General features: G+C 39.6%; 3 protein-coding genes across 5 annotated transcripts; 2 read left to right on the top strand and 1 right to left on the bottom strand.

Annotated features, from left to right (window-relative positions):
- The first annotated feature begins 493 nt into the window (after window positions 1–493).
- Window positions 494–7,609, top strand: LOC136320760 (olfactory receptor 4C46-like). 2 transcript variants are annotated; one of them, XM_066253913.1, is made up of 2 exons: window positions 494–504; window positions 6,589–7,609. In XM_066253913.1, exons 1-2 carry the CDS (start codon window positions 494–496, stop codon window positions 7,505–7,507), a joined length of 930 nt encoding a protein of 309 aa, XP_066110010.1. In that variant the 3' UTR covers window positions 7,508–7,609. The 2 variants fall into 2 exon arrangements, with proteins under 2 accessions (XP_066110010.1, XP_066110009.1); XM_066253912.1 differs by lacking the exon at window positions 494–504 and adding an exon at window positions 4,782–4,845 and having other exon boundaries at window positions 6,549–7,609.
- Window positions 7,610–10,328: 2,719 nt separating this feature from the next.
- Window positions 10,329–11,237, bottom strand: LOC136320759 (olfactory receptor 4C12-like). The gene has a single exon (XM_066253911.1). It carries the CDS (start codon window positions 11,235–11,237, stop codon window positions 10,329–10,331), a length of 909 nt encoding a protein of 302 aa, XP_066110008.1.
- An 8,701-nt stretch (window positions 11,238–19,938) lies between these two features.
- On the top strand, window positions 19,939–24,927 carry LOC136320758 (olfactory receptor 4C5-like). 2 transcript variants are annotated; one of them, XM_066253910.1, is made up of 2 exons: window positions 19,939–19,984; window positions 23,532–24,927. In XM_066253910.1, the coding sequence occupies exon 2, from the start codon at window positions 23,565–23,567 to the stop codon at window positions 24,501–24,503; it is 939 nt and encodes a 312-aa protein (XP_066110007.1). In that variant the 5' UTR covers window positions 19,939–19,984; window positions 23,532–23,564; the 3' UTR covers window positions 24,504–24,927. The 2 variants fall into 2 exon arrangements, with proteins under 2 accessions (XP_066110007.1, XP_066110006.1); XM_066253909.1 differs by lacking the exon at window positions 19,939–19,984 and adding an exon at window positions 20,301–20,478.
- Window positions 24,928–26,483: the final 1,556 nt, after the last annotated feature.

Here is a 26,483-nt window from a genome sequence, read left to right as displayed (position 1 = left end):
AAGAAAGACAAGCGATGGAGCAAAAAAGGAGAAAAAAGAAGTTCATGGACATGGACAACAGTGTTGCAACTGCAGAGGCGGGGAGCTGGAGGAGGACAGAGGGAGGATAAAGGGTGACGGACGAACTTTCGACTTGGGGGTGGCCACACTATATGGTGTACTGAAATGTGTTGTAGAATTGGGCACCTGAAACTTGTATAATCATGCAAACTAGTGTCAGCCCCAATAAGTATTTTAAAATAAAATAAATATTTTTAAAATTGACAAGTAGGACTGAATCACAGTAAAAAATATTCTACACAGTAAAGGAAACAACCATGAGTAAAAAGGTGCCTGATTGGTGGTGGCACAGTGGATAGATTGTTGACTTGGGATGCCCAGGACCCAGGTTGGAAATTCTGAGGTCTCCAGCTTAAGCGTGGGCTCATCCAGCTTGAGCACAGGCTCACCAGCTTGAGCATGGAGTTGCCAGTTTGAGCATAGGATCACTGACATGATCCCAACGTCACTGGCTTGAGCCCAAAGGTCTCCGGCTTGAGCAAGGTGTCACTAGCTCTGCTTGAGCAACCCCCCCCCATCTAGGCACATACAAGAAGTAATCAATGAACAACCAAAGTGACACAACTACAAGTTGATGCATCTCATCTCTCTTCCTTCCTGTCTATCCCCCTTCCTCTCTCTCTCCCTCAAAAAAAAAAAAAGAGTAAAAAGGCAACTGATGAATGTGAAAAATATTTGCAAATCATGTATCTGATAAGGGAGTTGATACCTAAAATATTTATATATAAGTAACTTGTTCAACTCAATAGCCTGATTATAAAAGCGGCAAAGGACCTGAAGAGGCATTTCTGAAGTCAGGATGTACAAACAGCCATCAGTAGATATAAAGATGCTCAACATCTCTAATCATCAAGGAAATACAAATTGAAACCCTATGAAGTATCACCTCACATTTGTAATAATAGTAATTACTATAAAGGTGAAAAATAACAAGCGTTGGTGAAGATGTGGAAAGAAGGAAACCCTTGTATATTATTGGAGGGAATATAAATTAGCACAGCCATTACAGAAAATAATATGGAGATTCATCAAAAAATTGAAAATAGAGCTATTTTTGCTCCATTATTTCACTTTTGGGTACAAATCCCAAGGAACTGAAATCAGTATCTCAAAGAGATTCTGCGCTCACACTCACTGCAACATTATTCACAGTAACCAAGATACGGAAACAACCTCTATGTCCACTGATGGATGAATGGCCAGTGTGACACACACACACACACACACACACACAATGGAATAGAGTATAGTCTTTTTGAAGAAAGAAATCTGACGTTCATGACAACATGGATAAACCTAGAGAGCATTATGCTAAGTGAAATAAGAAAGACTGCATAATCTTAGTTCTATGTGGAATCTAAGATCATCTAACTTGTAGAAGCAGAGTAGAATGACGGTGGCCAGGCGCAAGAGAGAAACAGGGAGATGTGGGTCAGGAAAACAGTTTCAATTATGCAGGATGAATAACATCTGGAAATCTCTTGTTCAGTGATATGACTCACTGGGGAACAACTTTTTTTTTCATTTTCTATTGCAAGAGGTTTTAGAACTGTTTCCATGTATTTCTGCATCGCTGATTCCAAATCTGAAATCGTGTTTTTGGTGCATGCTCTAGTTTTTATGCAATTTTAAATTTCTTTTTGTTACAGTTAATGGCATGCATTGGTTTTTAAATTGGAGTTCAAGGGCAACGACTCTTGGATTGAACATAACCACAAAGCAATTAATGGTTTACAAACATCACTTTTACATAGTTGTAGTTGTTTCTAAATGTAAAAAATTATTATCTGATAAAAACACCCTCTTCTTTTGTTTTAAGATTGAATCATGGCTTCTTCGAGTAGGCGTAAATGTAAGAAAAGTCCTGAAACTTTCTGTTATATATGTGACTGTTACACACTTCAACATCAAAGGCGCAGTATTTCATCATTTGTGACACGTGCATATATTGCCTATTTTCAAGTTCCCCTTGGCGATCAAGACAAGAATTGGGCTCCTCATATTGTGTGTCATAATTGTGAGGAAATGCTTCATGACTGGACAAAAGAAAAACACAAAAGAATGCCTTTTGGTATTCCCATGGTTTGGCATGAACCTAAGGACCACAGCAGTGACTGTTATTTCTGTCTGATCCATACAAAGGGCATCGGCAAGAAAAAACGACATATGATAGCTTATCCTAATATTCCTTCAGCAATACGACCTATCACACACTCTGAGACACTCCCGGTTCCAGTTTTCAATGGTTTTATTTCTTCTAAGGATGAAGAAAGTGAACATGGTGATCAAGTGTATTTTGATAAGATGCATGAGGAAATGGTTGTAGTATCTGAAGGCTCTTCTTCTGATGCCAAGCACTCATTACCCCTCAGCAGTTTGGCCAACCCAAATTGAATGACTTAGTAAGAATGACATAAAAATTGTCCTCAACTTTCTGAAGTATGAGGAGCAAAACTGGATCATTTGTGTGGATCTTAAAATGGTAAATTTCCTGCTAGGACAACAGAGAAGTTTCATGAGGTATCCTTGCTTTCTGTGTTTGTCGGACAGCCGAGCTCAGAAGAAACACTGGACACAGAAGGAGTGGCCGAAACGTGAAGCTCTGGAAGGAGGGATGCAAAATATTGTGAATGAACCTGTAGTTAATTGAGACAGGATCATTTTTCCCCTTGGCTTAATGAAGCAGTTTGTTCAGGCTTTGAATAGAGAAAGTGAACGCTTTCAACATATTATTTCTGCTTTTCCTGCCTTGTCTTTCGAGAAGATAAAAGCAAGTGTATTCGATGGACCTCAAATTCAAACCCTCTGACGGAGGACAATCTGACTTTGGGCGAGGGGTTTGCAAAATAATTTGATGACAAAATAACCTAGACATGTTTTCTTCGAATATATGTACCCTGATTTATTAATGTCATCCCATTACCATTAATAAAAATTTATTTAAAAAAAAAAATTCAAACCCTCATACGTGATGAAGAATTTGCCAGGAAGATGAATAAAGAGGAGAAAACAGCATGGCAATTTTTTTGTGGCAGTTACAAAAAACTTCCTTGGCAACAAAAAAGCAGAAAACTATGAACTTCTGGTTCAAAGGATGCTGTTGGCTTTTGCGACATTGAATGTAACATCAGCGTTAAGATTCACTTCCTGAGCAGTCACCTTGATAAGTTTCCCGAAAATCTTGGAGCTGTTAGTGATAAGCAGACTACTGCTGGAGCATCAAACCAGGTTGTCCTCAACATGTGTACAAATGCAAAAGCTACAAATGCAAATTTTTGCCTGAATAGAATTTAAATAAGTGTTGCGCAAATTTTATGATTAAAATAAGTGTTTTAATATGTTCTATTTCAAAATTGTAGACAAATTTGGATGCAATCATATCTTTTAGTGTATTAGTGTATTTACTGCATTATATAAATTGTTATATTTTCACAAAGATGGTGCCCAAGAAGACATTCTACTTCATTATGTTAAACTAAATGTTGAAAATTTTACAATAAGATGAAAACCTAAAATCTTGAATTACAAAAAAGCTGTAGCTTACAGAGAAAAACTAATGTCAGATTTGAGATCAGCACACTCGAATTAGGTAAGAACAAGTGTTTTTGTGGATGCAACAAACATTTTGTTCCCCAGTGTTGTTTAACAGTACTGTATTGCATACTTGAAATTTGCTAAGACAGTAGATTCGAACTGTAATCACCACAAAAAAATAATAGTAATGATGTGTGATGAATACGTTAAATAGCTTGATTGTGTTGATTAATTTATCATGTATACTTATATCAAAATATAAAGTTATACACCTTAACTATACACAATCTTATTTGTATGCGATATTTCAATAAATCCGGGGGGTGGAGGGGAACAGCTTTTAGAGTCAAGAACTTTAAAATGACTGCCATTAATTTTATGACCTCACTGGTCTAGCTTTCAAGCAATCAATGGCTACTTTCCAAAAAAATATATTTAATATTAAGAAAATAGAAATCTTCTGTGGCAGAGTCGATAGGGGATCTCCATGCCAGGCGGGCACACGCTAGAAGTGTGCCAGCTAGTCACACAGCATTCAGTTTCCTAACAACGGAGGTGCAGGTAGAGAGAAGTCTCTGCTTAGCTCCCAAGTGCAGAGAAGAAACTCCCCACTGAAGAGTGAGTGTTATCAACATGTCTCTCTGGAACACCTGCTTTTAAGACAAAGCCTTTCCATCAAAGGGGGTAATTAATTCCTGGGAGAGGAGGCAGTCACTGCAAGACAAGGTGCCTGAAGGTTTATGGAAACCTCCTTAAGTATTCACACTAGGCAAGGAGAACACGTTTCTGTTGGTCGCCTCTCCAGAGCAAAGACCATCACAAGCAGAGCGACCCATTCGAATGGGCTTCCTCCACATGGTCTGCCTCTTGCCCTCAGGACCCACGCTGTTTATTTAAGATTACATGTTCATAGCATTTCAAGTGAGGCCGTTCTAAATTCCAAACCAGAAGACAGGTTTTGAATAGGTTTTCAGTGAAAGAGTATTGAGGCTTTTGTTTAGGTGGAAAAAATTTAGACTTTCTTTTAAAGATGTATTGAAGTAGAATTGGAACACCTAGAAGACATCACAGAATCGATAGAAACAATTTCTTAACAACTGTTAATTTGAGAGTAAATTAACTTGATAGGCTTTTTCCCAATGTGACATATATTTCATATTGGAAGTTACTTATTACAAAGGCTATTCGTTTGAATATGAGATTGTTTCTGAATGCCCTCAAACATTATTAAGATCGTCTAAGACCGCTAAGGTAAGTTTTTCAATAGTACTGATGCTTGTTAAAGATTATTACCTTCCAAATATAGCAATATTCTTTCTCAAGACTTTTCTGATATAGTAATATTCCATCCTCACCCCCAATTCGTCAAACGTCAGATGATTCTAACAACCTGTGAGGTGGATATTAATCTTCTCACTTTACAGATGAGGAAATGAGGGTGTACGGTGCCAAAGTAATGTACCCCAGGTAAAAGAAATTGCAACCGGATTCTGACCTGGTCTCTCTGGTTCTCCAATCACTACACATAACCACTGGCATCATCATTTTTGATATTTTGGGGAAGAGTCTGGGAGCCCATATTTTGGGAGGGGTTAGAGGAGAGGATATTTGGGGCTAGGAGAGAGGCCAAGATAAAAAGGCTGTTTAATGAAAGCAGTACCACATTTTTCTGAACATTTTGGAGTTTCGGAGTGCCAAATGTCATTGCATGTGGGGTACGTGTGTCTTTATTCTGATGAAATTGCCCCACCTAAACTTACCCCTGAAGTAGCATTAAAGTATTATAATGATTATGGCCATACCAAAAAGAGATTACTACCTCAACATTCTTGATTACAATGAACAATAAAGGGCATGAGTTAAGAATTTGCTGGGAAACAATTAGCCAGTATAACGTGATCTGATCTTCACTCTGCCCTTTATTAGCTGCTTGATCTTGGCAGGATCCTTAATTTCTCTATGCTCATTTCCTAACGTGTAAAATAAATGCCACAGTGACAGTAGTAACCATCTTGGAGGCTTGTAGTGAGATTTAATGATCAAATGTCTGCAAAATAACCAAATCACAGTAAGTGTTCTGTATGTTTTATTAATATTACCATCATTATAATTATTAACATTAGCCTCTGAGATTGTTTCCTCATCTACAAAATGGCTGATATTATTCCAACCACACCGGTTGTTGTTACAGTATATAAAAAAAGATTGTATGTGCAAAGCATTTACTACCTACCATACAATGCACGTAACAATCGATCACTGAGAAGTATATATTATGAGCTCTTATAAAGTTATTGAATTTAGGAAATGTGCATTATAACTACTTTTAACCAGCTCCATTCTTTACATTTCTATCACCAAGGCCCTGTTATTCCTTATTCAACCACAATAAATATTATGTTCCTGGGATTCCTGAGCCTGCTGCCTTCCACCCCCTTACCGAAGCTCAACCCCTGCTGCCAGAACACAACCAGATCTTTACCAGAATGAAATCGAGGATTCTTCCTTCTCCACATTCCTCGTCGTCTTTCCACTCACAAGTATTCTCAGAAATCGTTCATGGTTCCCCGTTTCCTAGAGGTTAAAGAAAAGTTCTGAAGCTTTTCCTTTACATTTATCTACTACCCCATGTCAGGCTTGACCGCCACTGAGTGTGCAGTCTACTACTTCACGTTAGACCCTCGCTTCTCCGGGATGACTGTGTGCACACAGGCAGTCTCTGGCCTGTGCGTTTACAAAAATTCCTCATGTCTATAATCTTAGCAAAGACTGCGCTGGGAGGCAATGTGAGTAATCTGCAAGAACTCAAACACTTTCTTTCCAACACACACACACACACACACACACCTCAAAAGAAGTCGCAATTCAATAGAATCTAAGAATGTATTATATATTAGAATAGAAAGTTTAGTAAATTCAAGGTTTCATTAATAACAAAATAATTTTCTTTCCAGACAATGTAATTAACTGTCACATGAAATCCATGGAGAACAGGAGCACTGTGACTGAGTTTGTTCTACTGGGGCTCACAGAGAGTCCACAGATGCAGAAAATCATATCTGTTGTGTTTTTTGTCATCTATAGCATCACTGTGGTAGGAAATATGCTCATCGTGGTCACCATCAATGCCAGCCCATTGCTGGGATCTCCCATGTACTTTTTCCTGGCCTACCTGTCCTTTATTGATGCCTGCTATTCCTCTGTCAATATCCCCAAACTGATCGTAGATTCCCTTCATGAAAAGAAGACCACCCTGTTCAATGGATGCATGACCCAAATCTTCAGTGGACATTTTTTTGGCGGTGCTGAGGGCATCCTGCTTACTGTAATGGCTTATGACCATTACGTGGCCATCTGCAAGCCCCTCCACTATACCGTCATCATGAACCGGCGGGTGTGTGGAGTGCTGGTGGGGGTAGTGTGGGTGGGAGGCTTTCTCCATGCCACCATACAGATCCTCTTCATCTTCCGGTTACCCTTCTGTGGCCCTAACATCATAGATCACTTTATGTGTGATCTGAACCCTTTGCTGAATCTTGCCTGCACTGACACCCACACGCTGGGGTTCTTCGTGGCTGCCAACAGTGGCTTCATCTGTCTGCTCAACTTCCTCCTCTTGATGGTCTCCTATGTGGTCATTCTGCACTCCTTAAGGGCCCACGGGTTAGAGGCGATGCGCAAAGCCCTCTCCACCTGTGCCTCCCACATCACGGTGGTCGTCTTGTTCTTTGTGCCCTGCATATTTGTGTACATGAGGCCTGCAGCTACTTTAGCAATTGATAAAGCAGTTGCTGTATTCTACATGATCATAACGCCCATGTTAAATCCTTTGATCTATACCTTGAGAAATTCTCAGATGAAAGAGGCCATTAGGAAGTTATCTCAGGTGACACATAAATGTGCCAGAGACTAGCACTGACTCATTTGAGGTTGAAAAACATTGGATGATCTCATCAATAAACACTTATTGGAAAAAAAATTAATTGATATAAATAATAGATTCTGCATGGAGGGAAGCAGAAATGAAGGCAAGAAAAGAGAGAAAAACATAACCGAGGACCACTTTTTGCATATTTAAAAATACTGCCAAATGAGGGTTTAGTGTTGCTAGCTTCACCTATGCATGTGGTCCACAGGCCTTCCTTCTAATAACAAATTAAAGAAATAATGAAGTGTATTGTTATTGACCAGTAATTTCCATATCAATCCAAGGAGTTAGGCACTGCTCTTATCATCATTTTACAGGTGAGGAAACTGACAAAAAGGTGAAGGTATCAAAACAAATGTATCAGAAAGCCAGTAACCAGAATTGATTGGTTTCCCAGATCATGCCCTTAACTGCTATTAATGGCCAGGCAATAATGATAAAAAGATCAGACAAGCACACTAGTCACCATTTATTGAGTCAAGGACTGTCCTGGACATAATATATATACTAGTTTATTATCTATAACTAAAAATAAGTATTTTAATTAAACTGTGCTTGTTTTTATATATCACAATTAATTGTCATATATCCTCTATAATATTATAATATAGATATGAAAAAAACATCGGCCATAAAAGAATCAGCCAATTAACATCCAACAGGTAGGAAATGAAGATGACATCACATTTCCAAATTTCCTTGCAGGTTTCACAACTATTTTGTATTCCTCGTATCTCTCATCTTATGTTGACAGTCCATCCGAAAGAGTAATGGTTCAAACAAAAGAACATTTTGATGTCATACAGGAATTTCTATTTATTAAATAGACAGTCATACTCTAGAAAGTGTTTGCCTGCTATATAAAAATAGTTTCTATAAGGTAACACAATGTCTGGTACATGATAAATATCAAACCAATTTATGAAAGTATAAAGGAAGATAAATGAATTCAATTAAAATGAAGAGCAAAAGGTAGCATTGGAGGATAGGGAATTCTCTGCTCCATTTATCTGTTTCAACTCTAAGGAGAATTCTTGTGAGCCCTCTTAGGGCAACTACCATTTGTTTTTATTCCTGCTTTCACTGAGGATGAGAAAGAAATTAAAAATACAGTTTTTAGCGTACAAGCAAATAGTTTACCCTGATATTCTGGCTTCTTTCAAGCAGATTTTATTCTCTTATGAATATGAGCTGTTTATGTTACAGTTCTCTGTTAATGAGTTTACTCTTAGGTTACATTTTATGATTAAACACTGTTTTTCAAAGTAAGTGGCTCCATCTACACACAAGGCAATTTCAGAATAAATGTATTGCTTTCATTTCTTCTGTCTTTCATTCATTCATCAACAAGTATTTTTGGGCCCAAGTAATGTATCAACCATGTTATTAGCTGTGGGCTTCAGTGATGAATAAAAAAGAGACACAATTCCTGCCCTAGCAAAGTTTAGAAACATTAAACGTCTCCCAGGAGGGAAAAGAAAGTTACAACACAGAGTTACAGATAATAAAATAGTGGAAGCACAGGGTACTATAAAACCACATGGAGGGACACACTACAAAGACCTGCTGGGGCAGAAAAAGATTTCTAGATGAAAAGTCATCAAAAATGGGACTCAATGGATGAAAAGAAGTTAGTGCACAGAGTGAATACTCATGAGGTTGGAGTGTCCTAGGAGATGGAATATATAACAAAGGCCAGGAGGTGGAAAGGGTATGCAGGAAACGTAACCAAGTCAGTATAAGTATGTATTCATTCTCGCATTAAATCATTATTTATGGAATCTCCCATTGGGTGCTGGGCCCCCAGCTTGGCAATGAGCTTATAAGAGGGAAAATGGCAAGATGTGGAGCTGGAAAGAGAAGAATGGAGAAGATCCAGGAGGATTTTGTGGTTGCGTTGAGGCTCAGTGTTAGGGCCATAGAGAAAGCACTGAAGGGTTTTTTTTAAGCTAGTAAGTGATGTTAGGTTTGAGTTTTAGAATGATAACTAGTCACAGTATGGGGAATGGGTCAAAGAGAACAAGACAGCCGGCAAGAGCACAGTTAGGAGTTTTGTGTCATGATCGGGGCGGAAAAGGATGGAGACCTGAACTCTGGTGGAGCCAGTGAGGAGGCAGAGTCTCGTGGGCACTGCCGTATCCAGCTCCAGTCCCTTTCACCGGGCCGGGCCACTAACAGCTCACAGCCATACCTTCCCAGGACCCAGCAGTGGCCAGTGAATGACCAGAGCTTTGGTCCACCTGTACCCCAAAGGGTTGTGTCATCCTTGCCAATCCAGGCCACAATTGCTTATTCACCAGCCTCAGCCCACAAGTTCCCCAGTGGGAAGCTCCTAGCTTGCCAGTCCTCTTCTTGCCTGCCAGTCTCTATCCAGTTACTGTGAACCAGTTCTGGCCTGAGGCAACCTGTTGAACTTCCCCACCTCATGGGCAAGAGCTACACCTTCTCCAAAAGACTAGAATTTCAGTGGGAACCAACATCTCAATACCTGTATTATATATCATAGTAAGATTAACATAAATCCAATATTCTAGATTCATACCTTTTAGCTTCTGAAGATATTTCAAATTTCCAGGTATTAGTAAATATTTATTTATTAAGAAGCAATACCTTATGATGACAAGAGTGTGAGACAGATGACAGTAAGCCTAGATTCCAGCCCAAGCTTTGGCTCTGTGCTTCAGGGGCTATCTGCAAGTATTATCCAACCTCTCCTTAGAGCCGATGGCTTCATCTATAGAGCTAAGAGGCTTGGACAAGATTACCTCTAGTACGTCTATCTGTAATGCTCAATGATTCTGTTTAATCATCTCCTCCAGAGCTTTCTCATAGCATTAGTTATCTCAGCATTTCTGAGGGTGTAGATTAAGGGATTTAACATAGGGGCAACCATAGTATAAAAGACAGCCACAGCTTTATCTACAGGCAGCATGCTCACTGGGCGTAGATACACAAATATGCAGGGCACAAAGAACAGGATGACCACTGTGATGTGGGAGGCACAGGTGGAGAGGGCTTTGCGCCTCCCCTCCAAGCTACAGTTCTTTAGGGAGCGCCAGATGACCACATAGGAGACCATCAAAAGGAGGAAGTTTAATAAGCAGATGAACCCACTGTTGGCAGCAACAAAAATGCCAAGGATTCGAGTGTCCGTGCAGACGAGTTTCAGCAAAGGGTACAAGTCACACATGAAATGATCTATCACATTGGGGCCACAGAAGGGCAGCCAGACTATGAAGAGGATCTGAATGGTTGCATGGAGAAATCCTCCAGCCCACGCCATCCCCAGCAGGAGAATGCACAGCCGGTGGCTCATGATGGTGGTATAGTGCAGAGGTTTGCAAATGGCGACGTAGCGGTCGTAGGCCATCACCGTCAGCAGGAGAATCTCGGTAGCACCAAAAATGTGTTCTGCATAGACTTGAGCCATACAGCCATTAAAAGAGATCATTTTCTTCTTGTGAAGGGAGTCCACAATCATCTTAGGAGCTGAAGAAGAGGAATAGATTATGTCTATCAAAGAAAGGTGGGTCAGGAAGAAGTACATGGGGGAGCTCAGAGCCTGGCTGGTGGGAACGGTGACCACAATGAGCAGGTTGCCTGCAAGTGTTACCACGTAGAGAACCAAAAATAACAGAAATACTACTTTCTGCATCTGGGGGTTCTCTGTAAGACCTGCTAAAATGAATTCAGTCACATTCCTTTTACTCTCCATCTAGGTGGGATGAGTGATAAAAACCCCAGGAAGGGATGCTTTACCTTAAAAAAGAAAGAAAGAAAAGAGGAACTTAAACCATTGATACTGCTGATCAATAAGTCTAAATAAGCAACCAGATAAGTTTAATGCAAAGTCTATTTCCATTTACTTGATAAGGAATATATATATATCACTGGATTAGACTTCAAGATAGTATTTAAAACAAAATCTTGCCATTATTAATTCTCACTTTTTGCTAGACCTCAGATTACTTTACATTCTGTATCTTAACTTATTCCTAAGGAACAGAGGCAGTGAAAGGTAAGGTGAACTGGCCATGTTACACGTGGGCAAGTACATAAGGAGACATATGGAAGGGAAACCTTTTCAAGATGATCCCACAAATGCCTCACTGAGAAGATAGCCTTAGAGGTCCAAGCCCCAGGACGGCGGTGTCCATTCTGGATAGCCCACTGCATCAGAGAATCCTTCCAGGGACAAGAGCCCTGGAGAAGAAAATGAGGTACACTTCTAATTGCCAACTCTTCTCTAGAGGAGACTGGCTCTTGGAAGAACCAACAACCAATTACTAACATGTTTTTATAACTTCCTGCAGGTCTGTGCCCCAGGTTAGATTTCACAATCAAATTCAGACAGAAAACCACAAGCTTGGCTCAGCCATCATTTCATTGATTACTTAAGTTTCCTGCAAATCTTGACACAGTTAGAACATATTTTTAAAACACTCCTCTTTTACAGTTTTTGTCTGCCTCCTTCTGTCGCATAGCACACAGAAACAGCTTGGTCTTAGGTCAAAAGTGATGTCTGTGATGCCCTCTGTTCATTGACAGACCCAAGCACAGGGTCAGTTCTTTTCCTGTCCTAAGTCAAAGACCAATAGTGTACCTATTGCCACTCAAATTCTCTAATACTCATATTTTTTTTTAAATGAGAAATGAAGAAAAGTGTTGATCTAACAGAATGACCCTGGTCTTTCATAAAAGGGCCCGTGGACTGCAAGTAAGAGGCATGGCCCTGAAGAGACAAGCTCCTTCCAAACAGAGAAAGTATTGTGATCGTTTAAATTCCACATGTTTAAGCCTGACCTGTGGTGGCGCAGTGGATAAGGCGTCAACCTGGAAACACTGAGGTTGCCGGTTCAAAACCCTGGCTTGCCTGGTCAAGGCACATATGGGAGTTGATGCTTCCTGCTCCTCCCCCTTCTCTCTCTCTCTCTCTTTCTCTCTCTCTCCCCCCCCTCTAAAATGAATAAATAAATAAATAAAAATTATAAAATTCCACATGTTTAAACACTTTGAAATGCAATCTTGTATTATAATTCTGCTTTTCGTCCTTCTTAATAGCATGCGGAGATATATTTTCGCACCATGTGGTTCCTATAACGATAGTTAATTTCTGTGGAATGTTTGCCATGTGCTAGATGCTATATACACTAAGTACTTTACATGCATTATTTCACTTAATCTTCACAATACTGCTATGATATTGGTACACTATTATATATTAAAGACAAGGAAACTGTGATTAGGAGAACATAAATGACTTGCTCAAAGTCATAAGGATTGGAGGGGTGGGGGGGATTGTGAACCTGTATTCAAATCCAAGATGTCTGTCTCTAGTTCTTCACCATGGGGGGGTGGGGGGGATTGTGAACCTGTATTCAAATCCAAGATGTCTGTCTCTAGTTCTTCACCATGGGGGGGTGGGGGGGATTGTGAACCTGTATTCAAATCCAAGATGTCTGTCTCTAGTTCTTCACCATGGGGGTGGGGGGGGGATTGTGAACCTGTATTCAAATCCAAGATGTCTGTCTCTAGTTCTTCACCATGGGGGGGTGGGGGGGATTGTGAACCTGTATTCAAATCCAAGATGTCTGTCTCTAGTTCTTTTGGGATCCTCTAGCATTTGTGGGATCCTTCAGAAGCTCTGGAGGAGACGATTAAACAGAATCATTGAGCATTACAGATAGACGTACTAGAGGTAATCTTGTCCAAGCCTTTTAGCTCTATAGATGAAGCCATCGGCTCTAAGGAGAGGTTGGATAATACTTGCAGATAGCCCCTGAAGCACAGAGCCAAAGCTTGGGCTGGAATCCAGGCTTACTGTCATCCATCTCATACTCTTCTCATCATAATGTATTGCTTCTTAATAAATAAATATTTACTATTACCTGGAAATTTGAAATATCTTCAGAAGCTAAAAGGTATGAATCTAGAATATTGGATTCATGTTAAAGTAATCTTACTATGATATATAATATATATAACATTAGTACTTCTCCAGTATAGATCCAGTTTACTGCTAGGAATTAGCAATGCCAGAGTTTGGACAAGTGGGTCCTGTGACCCCTATGACATCCATGGCAGTGCATTTGCTAACCTACGAAATGTTAATGAGTCCAAGGGTCCACTGGAAAAGACCCTAGAATTGTTGTGCATTAGAAATCCTTCAAAACTTTATATTTTATCAACTAATATACTCTCTTTAAAGATAAGGAAACTGAGGCCCAGAGAAGTAAAGTCCAAGGAAACACAGCTAATTGATGAGCATCAGATCACAACAAAAACACAAATCTTCTAATGCCCAGCACCATCATTTTTTTCCCACCACCACACATTGCCTTTTCAAAGACGTCATAAGACAAGCTGTGATCAAGGAAAAATCACCCTAAGGTGAAAAAGAGAATTAACTTTCATCTCTTATCTTTAGCAATACCTGTCCTGACTCTCTAAAAAAAAAAAGGCTAAGTGCCAGGATGTAGAAATTCAGTTATATTGTTGGAACTACAACTTACTGTAGCAGAAATAAGGTCTTACCTGGTTGGAACAAGTCCAGGAAAGTTTGACTGGAGGTGGACTGAAGAGCAACCCTGCTCCTGGAGTTTAGTACAGATTCCCAGCCCCAGCGACCCTGCTCCTGGAGTTTAGTACAGATTCCCAGCCCCAGCGACCCTGCTCCTGGAGTTTAGTACAGATTCCCAGCCCCAGCGACCCTGCTCCTGGAGTTTAGTACAGATTCCCAGCCCCAGCGACCCTGCTCCTGGAGTTTAGTACAGATTCCCAGCCCCAGCGGAAGGTAGGTTCTGTTCTCACAGAGCCTGGGTTTTAATGCACTCTTCTTAAGGATCTCAGTTTTAGAACTGAAGGTGTCCTTCAAGAAACAGAATCCAAATGTTGCCCTCCTCTATCCCATGCGAACCTGCCTTGACGACAGTGCATGTCACACACTGAGTCGCAGCTTCACTGAGTCCTTTATTCTCATTGGCTTCTCCTATCTCCTCCTATCAGTTCAAGGTGGGTTTTCCCCCTCTTCCATCCCTGTAAATTATCAAAGTCAGAGTGTTATTTCAAGGAAATGATGTGGCTCTGACTATGCAAACTGTCACACCCTGTGCCCCACCTGGTGGAAACACTGTGACCCACCCAGCTCCTCCTATCTGCTGCACTAGGGCAGTGTCTCACCCTCCAAAGCCCAGAAGTTGACTCAGGGGTCCACAGAATGCAAACCTATTCCTGATCATATAGATATGGCCATACACAGTGAGGATAACAAATATGTCTGCAAAATATCCTAAAACACCTCAAAGGGATCCCCACCAAATATCACAAAGTGAAGCTTCAATGATTTTTATTATAAACCGCATGGTAGAAAATGGAAATAAAAACTGGATTAAGAATCAGCAATCCTGGTTAACTTACGGTGGTTGCCTCTGTAGTTAAGGAGAATGTCCAATGTATTCAGGAACAAGAAATAACCATTATATTCAGCTATTCAAATATATTGTGTAATAGGTATTTTTCAAGCCCCTACTGACTGGAAGACGAAAATATGAAAATGGCACAAATGTATTCAAATGGATTCATCCAAACATTTTTCAAAGCTCCAATGCCTTAAAATTCAAGTCAAGGGAAAAGAAAATGAGATGTTGCATTTGAAACCCAAAGTCCTTCAGTACGAAGGGAAACTTCTGATCTTCAGCACCTGGCTCCACATGATAGAACAAGAGACACAAATAATCCTATCACTAACAACCAACCCCTCTTGTTCCACTCTTAAAATCAAACAGCTTCTTCTTGGGTGTACAGAGAGTACTAAGAATGTTAGAGGGCCTATCTTTCTATCTAAGGCTTGGCCCTCTGGGAATTAATTATCTCTGTTCTTCAGAGATCCTGCCTTAGAAACAGGTCTTTGGAAGAATGCCTTTATGAACAACGTTATCTTCACTGACTGCTTCTTTTCCCTGCATTTAAACTTACATAATGAGAGTCTCTATTCCTGGTCTAGACGATTAGGTGATGAAGCACCCCTCTTACAAGCCCTTGGGTATCACAAGCTGGGACCTGATGGGACCCTAAGTACTGTGGAAACAACGATATGGCGTGTCATTCAAGTTGCATATCCCTGAGGAAATTCCCTCAACAGCTGAGGTCACCAGAGGAGGCTGGAAGACAGAGTCGGTCTCTCAACCCCTGATGTGTACTACACACACAGCAGGACAGATTCTGTTTGTAGGAACCGTTCAACTTGATCTATTCTCAGTAAGAAGGATGTCTAGAGTTGGAGGCCAATTGAAGGCTAAATCCTAATGACAACTTATACGGTATAAAAATATTTTTTAAAAGATTGATTTTTATCCTTCTTGTTAACTTTTGAGGGGGAGTCTAGAAATTCTACTGGACACTCAATAAAAGAAGCCTTACCTACCCAAAGAGATGTCTCCAAATTTTCTTCATACATAATATCCTCAGGACAGAGGAGATTTGAAAAGCAAAGTATGTATTCACCACAGCAAGTCAAGTCTTTTATAGACAGATGATGTATTATAGAATTGTACATTTGAAACCTCTATAATTTTATTGACAAATGTAACCCCAATAAATTCAATTAAAAATCAATAAATAGCTTGACCAGTGGTGGCACAGTGAATAGAGCAATGACCTGGAACACAGAGGTCCCAGGTTTGAAACCTCTAGGTCACCAGCTTGAGTGATGGCTCATCTGGCTGGGTGCAGTCTCACTGGCTTAAGCATGGGGTCTCCAACTTGAACATGGGATCATGTCTATGGCTTGAGCCCAAAGGTCACTGGCTTGAGCCCAAGGTCACTAGCTCAGCTGGAGCCCCAAGTCAAGACACGTATGAGAGCAATCAATGAACAACTAAAAGTACTGCAACTACAAGTTCTCAGCTCTCACCCTGACTCTCCCTCTCCCACTCTCTTTCCCTCTCAAATAAATAAATAAATAGAAAGGGGAAAAATATAAACCACATACTGAGATGCTTACACTCAGAGTTATGTGGGAACTATGATCAAAGGAAGGATATGAATTTAATGTCTGTCTCACATTTACAGAGTCATAATTAAATTCATTCACTGGAATAACAGGAAGACTATGAATACCCTTTAAATTAATTGCATTTCTCTTTCTTTTTGCCCCAAGGTTATATAGTTGAATTTGTTGATGATAAATACCAGTTGGATGTGACTTCATTAAATGCACAGAATATGCATTTCCAAGTACAGTAGTTCCCCTTTATCCATGGTCTCGTTTTCCAAGGTTTGAGTTGCCCATAGTCTACGATGGCCCAAAAAATACCATATGGAAAATTCCAGAAATAAACAAGTCATAAATTTTAAATTGCATGCTGTTCTGAGTAACTTGATGAAGTCTCCCACTGTCCCACTCTGTCCTGCCTGAAACATAAAGCATCCCCTTGCCCAGTATCTCCAAGCTCTAGATGCTCCTTACCCATTAGTTACTTAGTAGCTGTCTCAGTTACCAGTAACCTTTATTTTACTTAATAATGGCCCCAAAGTGCAACAATAGTAATGCTGGCAATTCATATATGTCAAAGAGAAGCCATAAAGTGCTTCTTTGAAGTAAAAAAGATATAAGTTCTTGACGCAATAAAAGAGACCACAGTCACATGAGAAAAGAAAGAACACATAATAGAGCAAATACTCTGCAACCTTAGGAGAGGGTGTTGTTATAAGAGATGAAGCAGCTGTTATATTTAAGCGTATGGCTAGGCAGCGGATAGAGCACCCAGAAATATAGTAATAATAGCAGCTATCACTACCAAGCATTATGTCCTTTATTCTACTACTGTGGTATATTACATTGATTAGTTTTTATATATCAAACTAACCTTATATTCCTAGGATAAACCCCACTTGATCTTGGTGTATAATTCCTTTTCATAGGCTACTGGATTCAGTTTGCTGGTATTTTATTGATTTTTGTGTCTATAGTCATAAGAGAGGTTGATTATAGTTTTCTTGTGATATCCCTGTCTAATTTTGATATCAGGATAATATATTGGCCTTACATAATGCATTGGAGAGTATTCCTTTTTCTCTTCTATTTTTTGGAAGAGTTTCTGAAGGATTGGTGTTAATTCTCCCTTAAAAGTTTGATAAAAATTCACTTGAAAGGGAAGCCATCATGCCCTGGGTTTTTCTTTGTCAGAGTTTTTTATTATTATTATTATTATTTATTAATTCAATCTCTCAACTTGTTATAAGTATATTCAGATTACCTATTTCATTCTCATCCGTTTCAGTAGTTTGTGTGTTACTGAGAATTTGTCTGTTTCATCTATGTGATATAAACAGTTGATATACAACTGTTCACAGTATCCCCTTATATAATCTTTTTCATTTCTGCAAGGTTGGTAGTAATAGTGCCACTTTCATTCCTGATTTAGCAATTGGAGTCTTCTACCTCTTTTTTTATGGAATCTAGCTAAAGTTTTGTCACTTTGGTGATCTTTTCAAAGAATCTACTTTTGATTTTGTAGTTTTTCTGTTCTATATCCTCTTCTCGAATTTTTAATTTCTGTTCCATTCTTTATCACTTCCTTCCTTCCTTTTGCTTTGGTTTTACTTTGCTCTTTTTTTCCCCACTACCTTAGCAGGGACGATTAGATTATTGATTTCAGCTATTTTATCTTTAATTGACATAAGTATTTATACCTATAAATTTCCCACTAAGCACTGATTTGCATGTAACCCATAGTTGTTATGGTACGTTGTGCTTTAATTTTTATTGATTTCAAAGTGTTTTCTAATTTTCCTCATGATTTCCTTCTTGGCCCATTGAAATGGCTCTCCTATACAGTCACTGCTGCTGCACATGGAATCTGACTGAGGGATGTGGTCGGCCTCCCAGTGGTGGTAGAACCAAAGCCTCTAAATACTACACAGCCCCTCCATCACTCCCAGTGCCGGAGACACATCGTGGAACTGGGGTCTGGCACACCACAATAGCATCATTGTCAGAGCTCTGGCTTAGAAACGAGATCAGTTTGTATATAAATCAAAGTCCACCAAATATTAGCTTTTTTACCTTGGCCAAAGGATGCTCACAGTGAGCATTAATTTCCTTAACCATAAAATAGAATTATTAATTCCTCCCTCACAGGGATTATGTGAGAATTAGATAAAAGACCACACTTAGCAGAGTGACATAAACAGAGTGCTCGTTATTTGTTAGCTTTTGTTGTATCCACAATCCTTTTATCTCTTACAACTTTTCAAGAACTCTCAAATTCAGAATTTCTTAGGAAAAAGATCAAACACTCATAAGAAGATTTCAGAATTATAATGACTTATGAATCAGTATAAAACCCTTTAAAACTTGGTTTATCTTCTCTCCTAAGTTCTGCATTCACCCGGATTCTACCAACTGAAAAATAAAGAAGATAAGCCGTACACGAACGGGGACGGTTCTTGCCAGAAACCTGAATCAGTCACATTATGAGCTCTGATTCCCGATAACAGAAAATGACAACAAACAGTGATCCTTGACTCTAGGCCTGGCTCGTTCTCTGATTTATCTCATGGAACCCCCCTAGCAGTCCTGTGATAGGTACCATTACCACCCCCTTTTTATAGATGTGTTAATTCAGGTATAAAGAGGCTCAGGAATTTGGCCAAGATGATATATGTAGATATAGAAGAGCCAGCAAAACTCTTACTCTTCAGCTATGTTCAGATTTTTACTACTGAAGAGCAGTTTCTAGACTGTGTGTCTGTCCTCAGGGCATCAGCAGTAGAGGAGCAGTTTGGCACTGACTTAAGAAGTTTCACATGTTATTTTGTGCAATCTTCCCTGTAACTCTGTGAAGCAGGTGTTACTGAGACTTTTATAGACTCTGACTGGCTCGTGCACCCATGCTGCGATGACCAGAACACTTTGTGTTTTAGGTCCCAGACTCTAGAGTCACTCCCTAAACACAGTCATAGAGAGAGGCTCAGCCAGCCCAGCTGGCTCCCCACCCCCCCACCCCACCCCCGGTCACATATGCCATGGCCACAAGAGAGAAGGGATGAACTGATTTGGCTGTCCTCTTGGTTGAAGCTGCATGTTCTAATCCTCTGGGAGCTGAGAGGTAAGAGCCACCTTACCTCCTTGCACCTGAGTAACATTCATTTAAATATTTCCCTGAAACCACATGTGACCATGTTGATAAGGAAACCCCAAGAAGACCACATAAGCACAATCAACCATGGATCACAGAAGCTGTTTGGTTTTGAGTTTCCAATCCATTTGGATCCACGCTCCTGGATGCAGGAGTTCTCTCCCAGCTGAGCACACGCTTTACTAAGTAAAAGGCTTAAAAGAGCAAAGGACAGGGACCTGCTACTCCAAAGCAACTTTCATTTGTTGCTGATTTCATGTTGTGTACAATCCCTAACTTTTCTGCTGGAACACAGTCTGCTATTTTCAAGGCTTTACATCAGGTTAGATCTCAAATCAAGTGCCTTTTATCATATATTTAATCAAGTGCCTTTTATCATATATTTCATCTGATCACCAAATAAGACTAGACAATGAGTAGTAGGTGGCTTGGAGAGAACGTCCTTCAATGGTGAGGGTTTTACCCCATCATTTTCTTTTAAAGCCTACATCTTGAAAGCTGTCTGACTAAACAATGCATTTTCTGAGCTGGGATGCTGTGCCTCACTCCCACAGGATGGTATGACCTATAATGCAAAACAAAACCCTGCCCGTGAACTCGGCATTATTTAGGAAGTCTCTGCTAGCAATTGCTCTCAAGTCATTGAGGGAAAAAAATATTATACTGAAGGTAAAACGGATGAACCTGCAGAGCAGTCGTTAGCCATGGGTCAGTGGTTGCTACCTCCATGCAAAGTACAGTACGCTCCAAATAAGATGCCTGTTACTGAATGAACTGAATGAATGTGGTACTTCTTTCCCGAGTGCATTCTGAGAGGTAGGTGCAAGCTGTGATTTCTTTCTTTCTCTTTTTATTTTTAATTTATTGGGGTGGTATTGGTTAATAAAAATATATAGGTTCCAGGTGTTCAATTCTATAACACATCATCTGTAGATTGTACTGTGTGTCCACCACCTCAAGTCACGTCTCCTTCGATCACCATTTATCGCCCCACACCCTCTTCTACCTCCCCCCTCTTCCTCCCCCTCTGGTGATCACCATGCTGTTGTCCGTGTCTATGAGTTTTGCTTTATGTTGCTTAATCCCTTCACCTTTTTCACCCAGCCCTGTAACCTCCCTCCCCTATGGTCAGTCTACTGTCATGAATTTTTATGAATAATGACTGGCATATTAGGCTACGGCGAAAAGCTGTCAGGGTAATATGGACCCCGACCTAAGATAAGAAATGAAATGTATATAATTAATTTATTTTACTTATTATAAAGGTAATATATTCTCTTCCTAGAAAACATAGATTAGAACATTTTTAAAAGAACACAAAAATTTCCCTTCACCTACAATTCAAATAAGCACTATTAGTCCTTAGTAGTACTTTTCTCAGACTTTTCTATTTATATATGTCATTTTGGACAATTTAGATCATAATAAATAAGTAATTTTATAACTTGTATTTGCCACACAGCAGTATATTGGAAGAATCTTTCCACACCATTAAATTCTTTTTGCAAATAACTTCAATGTCCACTGATATTTCATAACTATAATTCATTAATTGTTTCTGTTTAAGTAACCATTTGAATTATTTTCACTTTTTCACTATCATAAATATATCTATATTGTGAAATACAACCTGTAAGCAAAATTTTTGTCCATTTTTTAAATCTATAATAGATTCCTAGGCATAAGGAGTACTAGACCAAGGGACATGACCAGTTATAAAGCCCTTATTATATGCAAACTGCTTTCCAGAATATCCTATATAATACATACTCACCAGCACTAGAATAATATAACTTTCATAAATCTTGGACAATCTGCCATTCAAAACTATGGCACTGTCTTTAAATTGTATTTCTTTGATGACTTATGAAATAGAGCAATTTTTAGATATATAATTTTTTCTGATAATTAGCTTTTTATTATTTTTCCCTATTTTAATAATGGTGTGAGTAGACCCTTCTTTGTAAAAACTATTTCCTATAATAATGGTGACCTGTTATATTTGTTGCAAGTATTTTTTCAGTGTGTTTCATATTTTTAAGTAGTCGAACCCATTTTTTATGTAGTCGAAACCATCCAGTGTTTTACACCATTGCGCTTCACCTAAACGTTCCTTACCCATCCAGAGATTAGATATCTGTCTACTTCTTTTTCTATTTTTGAACAGATCTATGCTTGATTTGAAGGCTTTACCACATACTACTTAAATTTTTTTCTTTTTCTCTTTATTTCTTTTTTTTTCTTTTTGATGATGGCGTGAGGAAAGACACTTTATTTAAAAATTGCCTATCCAATTATTGAAAAATATTTTATGAACTATGTATAATATCCTTTTAAGTATTATTTTATAATAATGCCTTTTGGCAATTTGATTATACTTGCTTCTTGAGCTTATCTGTACTCATCATTTTTATTTGTATTCTTAAAATACTGAAAACTTTTGAATTTATTTATCAAATCCAATATTTTTCTACTTTTATGTCTTCATGCAACCTTTTTTCTGAATTTTTTTTCTGAATATAATTGGCTGTTTTTCTAACCCCTTGAGTTGAATACTTGATTCATTTATCCCTTCTCTTCATTTATCTTCTTAATTTTATAACAAGCAAATGTTTCAAATTTAAGAATAATGATATGTGGGATTTTTTTTGGTTTTTATTCTTTTATCCAGAATTTGAAGTGTGTGGAAAGCTCTGTTTTACCTTATGGATAAAACTTTGGCCTATGCGATAATATTCTTTTGTTCCTCTATGCCTCTTGTTTCCTATAGTATATTTTTATAATATATTTATGTTTTTATATTATTTTTCCTACTTTATATAGGAGAAAGTTGAGGCACAGTAGACTAAGTTGTACACAACATCATATGGCCCCTGACCAGTGAAAACGAGATGAAAAAGTAGTCTGACTGTAAAGAACACAGTGTCCAGCAAATGATGATGCTTCTGTTTCCTCCCCACCTTAAAAGTAGCTGTTTTGTAAAAAGATCTAAGAATTTTTTACAAACTTTGTAAAATTGAATTTTGATTTGCAACATGACCCTGAAAACAAAACTGGACAGAAGTTCTCCAAATAGAGAATTCTAAAGTTTCAAATAAATCTGGGGAACTTCGCATTGCATATGCCATCGGCTTCATCCTCTCCAGGACACTCTTCCTCCTCCCTGTTTGATGACCCCCTTGGACAGCTGTGTCTAAGTGACGCATACGCTCACACTCAGTGACTGCCAGGTATATCTGACCCGAACCTCAAACATTCACTCAGTTCCGTTTTTCTGCTGTGACCACATCATCCCTTGCTTCAGATTGAATTCACGTGCTGTTTTATATTCACCCTGAAACAAATTAAAAATAGTAATATTAATGAACTCTGAAGTGTAGTCTCATCAGCACAGGAGATGAGAGAAGAGACAGGTGGGAACAGACTCTTGAGTTCAAGCCTCTGCTCCTTTAAGGGTCCTCTCTTTATTCCTGCTTTTCTACCGGGTAAAATACTGTGGCAATTGTTGGGAGAACATCCATCCATGTACAATTACAGAAAGGTGTCTGGAGAGAGAGGGAGAGGGGAGGGAGGGGGAGAGGGAAAAAGGGGAGAGAGGGGGAGAGGAAAGGGAAGAGAAGGGGAGAGGGAGGGGGAGGAGAGGGAGAGAGAGGAGGGGGGAAGGGGAGGGGGGAGAGGAGGGAGAAAATGGAGCAGGAGAGGGAGAGAGAGAGTGCTGTGTTTTTATAATGTATCTAATAATATGGCCCAACTTAGTCCTGGGTTTATCTGCTTGGGGTTTCCATCAGCCTTACAAAAACAACCGTGACAGAAATTATTTGCCTGATCAAAATTATCTGTCACACTTGCAATCCCTGTGCCATTCACAGATAAGTCCATTACCCAGATGCTAATGTGGATTCATGGAGCGAAGACACAATGTGACAGAATTCATCCTGCTTGGCCTGACCCAGAACCCAGATGTGCAGAAACTCTTGTTGGCTGTGTTTACAGTCATCTACCTTCTCACTGTGGTAGGCAACCTTCTCATCGTAGCGACAATCACCAGCAGCCGAGCCTTGGACTCCCCCATGTATTTTTTTCTTTCTTTCTTGTCCTTCATAGATGGCTGCAGCTCTTCTACTATGGCCCCCAAAATGATATTTGACTTACTCGCTGAAAAGAAAACGATCTCCTTCAGCGGGTGCATGACCCAGCTCTTTGCCGAACATTTCTTTGGGGGAGTTGAGATCATCTTGCTCACAGTGATGGCCTATGACCGCTACATGGCCATTTGTAAGCCTCTGCACTACATGATCACAATGAACAAGCAAATATGTGGCCTCTTGGTGGCCATGGCCTGGGCTGGGGGATTTCTTCATGCTCTGGTTCAAATTCTTTTTATAGTCGGTTTGCCCTTCTGTGGCCCCAACATCATTGACCATTTCATCTGTGACCTTTTCCCTCTGCTTCAACTCTCCTGCTCTGACACTCACATTTTTGGTCTCTTTGTTGCTGCCAACAGTGGACTGATGTGTATGCTCATTTTTTCTATTCTTATCACCTCCTATGTCCTCATCCTTTGCTCCCTAAGAACTCGCAACACTGAAGGACAGCGGAAGGCTCTCTCCACCTGCGCCTCCCATGTCATTGTAGTTGTCTTATTCTTTGTACCTTGTATCTTTGTGTACCTTCGACCCATGATCACCTTCCCCATTGATAAAGTGGTGGCTGTGTTTTATACTGTGGTAGCTCCCATGTTAAACCCTTTAATCTACACCCTCAGAAACTCAGAGGTAAAAAATGCCATAAGAAAGCTCTGGAGCCAAACAGCAATCTCATGTAGCAATTCATCTGAATAGAGAGGATGAAAACAAAATCTAGTCATATTTTAAGAACAAGTGTGACCAATAGGAAGGATAATGATACTGAGGTTAAAATAATGTAAGTTTAGGCCCTGGCTAGCTAGCTCAGCAGTAGAGCATCAGCCCAGCATGTGGAAGTACCAGGTTCAATTCCTGGCCAGGGCACACAGGAGACATGCCCATTTACTTCTCCACCCTTCCACCCTCCACTTTCTCTCTGTCTCTCTCTTCCCCTCAGCAGCCAAGGCTCCATTGGAGCAAAGTTGGCCCAGGTGCTGAGGATAGCTCCATGGCCTCTGCCTCAGGCACTAGAATGGCTCCAGTTGCAACAGAGCAAGGCCCCAGATGGGCAGAGCATCACACCTGGTGGGCATGCTGGGTGGATCCCGGTTGGGTGCATGCAGGAGTCTGTCTCTCTGCCTCCCTGCTTCTCACTTCAGAAAAAACAATAATAATAATAATAATAATAATAATGTAAGTTTAAGTTGATTTTTCTCTCCTCACTTTCTAAAATCTTCAATGGTTTCTCTTTCATAAAATATTAATATTAATAAAGTTTCTTACAATTAGACACTTCTTGGCATGCATGAATTATTGATCAAAGGAACATTGCTAATCAAGATAAAAATGTCACATGTATGGAAAACCTCTGGATTTATGTATTCAGTAGAACAATTCTCTATAAAACTTCAGTCATAAATAATATAATAGTCCAAGTAATTAAAATATTTATATTAAAAGGCTTAATGGGTAAGTATTTTGTTGAAAACTCTTAGTTTTAATCCCAACAACAGTAGTCAAAGTAGATTTACTATTGTAAAAGATAAAGATCAACCAAATATGAATGGATTTTGAGAAATGAGAGACTCATTAAGGCAGGTTTTGTTCCAAAATTAATGATTTTGTTTTGCACAATTCCAGGGAGCACCATTTACATTGTAATATGGGCTCTTTCCAAAATAAGTTATTTTTTCTGCCTAAAGCCATAAAGGGATATAAAATTCTTGCAGGTATAGTCAGAGAGAAATCTTGTATATGATTTCTCAAGCATAAGATAATTTATGGAGCACTATTTTTGTCAGACATCTTGTATACCACTTCACCATTGATTTGGATATGTGCCTTAGCTAATAAGAACAAAACGTATCTGGTACAAAGAAGCGAGTTGAGGATAGCTGAGTATTAAAGACAAAGGTGCATTCTAATTTGAATAGAAAATTTATGTTCAAGAAAGGAAACAACAGAGTAAAAAAAACTACAGAATAGGAGAAAATATATACTTGTGAACCCTATATCAGGTCAGGGGTTAATATCCAAAATATATCAAGAACTTACACAACTCAGCAGCTCAAATAGCCCAATTGAAAAATGGACAAAGGATTTGAATGGACAGTGCTGCAAAGAAGACATACAAATACCAGCAAGCACATGAAAAGATGCTCAATGTTACCAATCATTAAGGAAAAATGCAAATAAAAACCACAATGATGTATCACTTCATGTCTGTTAACAAGTCTATAATCTTTGCTCATCAGATTCTACATATTTATATAAATAAAATCATATGGTACTTGTCTTTTTCTGACTTGTCCTGTTCCACTTAGCATAAAAATCTCCAGGTCCAGCCCTGGCCGGTTGGCTCAGTGGTAGAGCGTCGGCCTAGCGTGCGGAGGACCCGGGTTCGATTCCCGGCCAGGGCACACAGGAGAAGCGCCCATTTGCTTCTCCACCCCTCCGCCGCACCTTCTTCTCTATCTCTCTCTTCCACTCCCGCAGCCAAGGCTCCACTGGAGCAAAGATGGCCCGGGCACTGGGGATGGCTCTGTGGCCTCTGCCTCAGGCGCTAGAGTGGCTCTGGTCACAACATGGCGACGCCCAGGATGGGCAGAGCATCGCCCCCTGGTGGGCAGAGCGTCGCCCCATGGTGGGCGTGCTGGGTGGATCCCAGTCGGGTGCATGCGGGAGTTTGTGTAACTG

This window comes from Saccopteryx bilineata, chromosome 1 (assembly GCF_036850765.1).
Source record: "Saccopteryx bilineata isolate mSacBil1 chromosome 1, mSacBil1_pri_phased_curated, whole genome shotgun sequence".
Classification (NCBI taxonomy): Eukaryota; Metazoa; Chordata; class Mammalia; order Chiroptera; family Emballonuridae; genus Saccopteryx; species Saccopteryx bilineata.
This window is presented reverse-complemented; position numbering and strand designations above follow the sequence as displayed.